Source organism: Larimichthys crocea, chromosome VII (assembly GCF_000972845.2).
Source record: "Larimichthys crocea isolate SSNF chromosome VII, L_crocea_2.0, whole genome shotgun sequence".
In the NCBI taxonomy this organism is placed as follows: domain Eukaryota; kingdom Metazoa; phylum Chordata; class Actinopteri; family Sciaenidae; genus Larimichthys; species Larimichthys crocea.
In genome coordinates, this window is record NC_040017.1 from 19,755,563 (window position 1) to 19,760,038 (window position 4,476).

The 4,476-nt window shown below is 37.9% G+C and overlaps 1 protein-coding gene across 1 annotated transcript; it reads left to right on the forward strand.

The window, feature by feature from the left end:
* Positions 1 to 611: 611 nt before the first annotated feature.
* Positions 612 to 3,700, forward strand: LOC113746125 (extracellular calcium-sensing receptor-like). Its single transcript, XM_027280700.1, has 6 exons — positions 612 to 703; positions 813 to 1,095; positions 1,241 to 1,813; positions 2,150 to 2,272; positions 2,453 to 2,576; positions 2,802 to 3,700. The coding sequence occupies exons 1-6, from the start codon at positions 612 to 614 to the stop codon at positions 3,698 to 3,700; spliced, it is 2,094 nt and encodes a 697-aa protein (XP_027136501.1).
* Positions 3,701 to 4,476: the final 776 nt, after the last annotated feature.

Consider the following 4,476-nt stretch of genomic DNA (forward strand, 5'->3'; position numbering starts at 1 on the left):
CATGGCTCTGTTGCGTCAATAACTTCCAAGTGACATCTTGCTTTTATTAAATGCAACTGATTTATTTGTTAATGGATACCATGCATTATTTTGTCAAGAGAACACATTTCAGCAATTTGAGATACACAGACAGGTAAGCTGCAGGCTCTCAGGTGAGCTCTGATGACACAATAAAATTCCTGGCCATAAGTTCATGAGCTGAAAGATTATTAAATAATATTGGAAGCTTTGAGATTGTTTAAAGATAATACGAATTAATGTTTGAGAATTGCTGTTTTTATGAATGGTTAGTTTGAAAAGAGTTTACAGCAAAAAGTTTGTTCTAACAGGGAAGTGCAGCACCTGACCCATCCCTTGACTACTTCATCAAAGATTATGCCCTGTGGGAAATAAATCAACCTTTTATGAAGAGAGCACATCAACATGTATCTATGCAGTTGTTGTTAGAGCTGTGTGCTCATTTCTTCAAGGGAAAACAATTCCTAGCAAACATGCTTGAACTGCAGAAAACTCTTATCATATCTCTGTTTGTTCTTGACCTGTACAGAGTTTCTGGCTGTGAGGTATTAGGCCGGTTTGACATGCCAAGTTTGTTCAAGCTGGGAGACATAATGATTGGAGGAATTTTTCCGGTTTTCAACAAAGATGTAAGTGAGATTTCTACGACATTCGAGAGCAAGCCACCTGGAGTGAAGTGTGCAAGGTAATATATCTGACTTCATACATTCTTCTCTACTCTTGTCTAACAAACCTGTCACTGTATGCACATGTACTGCAGCAGCTTTGTAATCCTACACCAAAATCGTTTTTAGGTTTCATTTGCGAGCTTTTCGGTGGACCCAAGTGATGATATTTGCAATTGAAGAAATCAACAAAGATCCTGCTCTCCTGCCAAACATATCTCTAGGTTATAGGATCCTAAACTCGTGTTCATCTCCTTCAAACACAGTACGTGCTACACTTACAATGGCTAGTAGACCAGAGGAGATAGAACTGACATCCCCATGTCCCCCAGCTATATCTGCCGTCATCGCAGAGTCAGGATCATCTCAGACTTTAGCTGTGGCTGGAACACTTGGACCATTTCAAGTGCCAGTAGTAAGAGATTAAATTATTATTATTATTATTGTTATTATTATTATTATTTTATTGCATAGGTGTTCTGTGATATGTCATGCTTTTATTAGAGCTTGGTTTGTGGCATTTTTTTTTCATACTTGTTTTGGTGTTCTTTTTGTAGGTAAGTTACTTTTCAACATGTGCCTGCCTCAGTGACAGAGCTAAATATCCTACATTCTTTCGAACAATCCCCAGCGATTACTTCCAGGCTAAAGCTTTGGCAGCTCTCGTCAAACGTTTTGGCTGGCAGTGGATTGGAGCTATACAGTCAGACAATGACTATGGGCGTAATGGGATCCTGGCTTTTACTAAAGAGGTTAAAAAGCTTGGGGTTTGCATTGCATTTGTTGGGACAATTCTACGAACATACACTATGGATAAAATACTGGATGTTGTGGAAATGATCAAGCAGTCAACTGTGAAAGTCATTCTTGCTTTTCTTCCAGAGGGTGACCTTTACCCTTTGATGAAAGAGGTTGTGAAACAGAACATTACAGGAATTCAGTGGATTGCCAGTGAGGCCTGGATAACAGCTAGTAAAATTTCCACACCTGAAATGTACAGAGCTTTTGGTGGAACCCTGGGCTTTGTGGTGCAAAAGATGGCCATTCCAAATCTAAAACCATTTCTCACAGACATTAGCCCTTACACTGATCCACGTGCAAGTTTTGTGAGGGATTTCTGGGAGTTTATGGTGGGTTGTAAACCTGATTTACCTGGGGAACACACAGGTACAGGGACAACAAACAAAATATGCACAGGCAATGAAACATTAATGAATACCCAGCATGTGTTTTTCAATGTCACACAGCTCAGGGTCTCCTATAATGTGTATAAAGCAGTTTATGCCATTGCACATGCCCTCCATCAGCTGGTATTCTGCCAACCAGTAGGAGAAAAAACTTCAAGGTCATGTTTGAATATATCAGAAATCCGGCCCAAACAGGTGAGAAATCATGAAAATGAAATCCACAGTAACACAATTTGTCCAGTCTGAAACATCTAATTAACAATTGGTGTCTTTTCACAGGTCACTGACCATTTACAGAGAGTGAATTTTAGAAATCAGTTTGCAGATAATGTGTTTTTTGATGCCAATGGTGACCCTCCTGCTTCTTATGATATTATTAACTGGCACCTGATAAATGGGCAGGTTCAACATGTCATGCTGGGTCATTTTGCCTCTGCTGCTAATGGTGATTATAAGCTCAGCATCCAGGAGGAAAAAATTGTGTGGAGGACGGGGAAAAAGGTAAGCGTTAAGACTAATTGCTTTTTAGATCAACTGAATATATCTGCACTATTGTTACATTGTTTAAACGTTCTGTTTCAGGTTCCGACATCGGTGTGCTCTAATGTTTGTCCAGTAGGAACCAGGAAAGCTCAAATAAAGGGAAAACCCACCTGCTGTTTTGACTGTATCCCATGTGCTGATGGAACTATAGCCAACTCATCAGGTATGAAAAGCATGTATGCCATATACTAAGCAATAATACATGATTGAATATAACAGCAGGCATTTAGTGTTTGTATGTTTATGTTTAAAATGTTATTGAGAGTGTCACTGCTCCATGTTTTTGCTTCGCTTTTTTGTTTTCCGTTTTTTACTTCAGTATGATTTTATTTTCTGCAAATGTAATATTCGCAGACAACTGATTCTCTCTGTTCATTTTCATGTAAAGGTGCTGCAGACTGTACACCCTGTCCACAGGAATACTGGTCCAATGAAAAGAAAGATGAGTGTGTTCCCAAAATAATTGAATTCCTGACATATCAAGAGCCAATGGGAATAGCTCTCACAGTTGTATCCCTGCTTGGAGCGTCTCTGTCACTGGCAACGATGGTGGTTTTTATCCGCTACAGAGAAACTCCTGTGATAAAGGCCAGCAACTCTGAGCTGAGTTGTTTCCTATTGTTTTCTCTTTTTTTGTGTTTTCTCTGTCCCCTCACTTTCATTGGCAGACCCACAGTCTGGACATGCATGCTGCGTCACACAGCTTTTGGTGTGACGTTTGCATTTTGTATTTCCTGTGTCTTAGGAAAAACTATTGTTGTTGTTACAGCTTTCAAAGCCTCAGTTCCTGGCAGCAAAGTTGCAGCAAAGTTTGGTCCTGCACAGCAAAGGATCATAGTTTGCTCCTGCACTTTGATTCAGATATTGATATGTATTTTGTGGCTTAAATTAAACCCACCTTTTCCAGACATGGTTTTCAAATACAGCAATAAGAAGATTGTTTTAGAATGTAACACAGGCTCTGAGGCTGCTTTCTACGCAGTGCTGGGGTACATTGGGATCCTTGCAATAACATGTTTGGTGCTGGCATTTCTAGCAAGAAAGTTGCCTGATAATTTCAATGAAGCCAAATTTATCACATTTAGCATGCTGATATTCTGTGCTGTCTGGATCACCTTCATCCCAGCATATGTCAGCTCTCCTGGCAAGTTTACTGTAGCAGTGGAAATATTTGCAATTTTGTCTTCAGCATTTGGCTTATTGCTTTGCATTTTTGCACCTAAATGTTATATAATATTGATCAAGCCAGATAAAAACACTAAGAAACATGTCATGGGAAAGCTGTGAATAAAAAAAATGTTTTTTTTTTACTTTTAAAAGATGATGCTACTGTTACTGATGTGCTGTTCTCTTCAGTTATTTTTTACATAGTAAACTGTAGAAAGTCAGTTTGTATCTTTCTAATACTAAATTATTAAATGTTCTATAAAAATTATGTATCAAAATACAGTTTTTGATTACAGCAAGGAAGTCCAATAATCATAAGGATGATATGAGTTGCTTATTTTTAAGGACAAACTTCAATTAATTAAAAATTCAGTGTTTTTTTTTTTTTTTTTTTTTTTTGCATAAATGGAGTATGATATGTTTTCAGTAGTGTATAATCATTTCAAACTGAGGTCCCTATATCTACAGAGGGAGCAGATCGTCTCACACGAAGTGTCTTATATGGAACCGCCACATGTCAACAGTAGCCCAGAATGGACAATTGTAACACTGGTTCCAGATAGGGCCTGTTGTATATTTAGCGAGTTTCACAGCCATCATAATGTGTCACATTTGTCATATATGTTTTAAAGGAGTTTGTGGAATGAGGGGTATTCACTTGGCTGCAATCTGTAGCTTGACCACTCGATTTCACTAAGTCTTAGACACTAGACTTTTAAATGTACCTGCATGTCAAATGCAAATAATTAATCATCATTTAGTACTATTCAGTCATTTTTATTTGGTTAATTAAAAATAAAAAATCTTGAGTCTTGATCTGATTTCAAAATACAATTTAATGATGACTTGACTTTATATTTATATTTTTTCCCCAAAATAAAACAGATCTGAGGCAC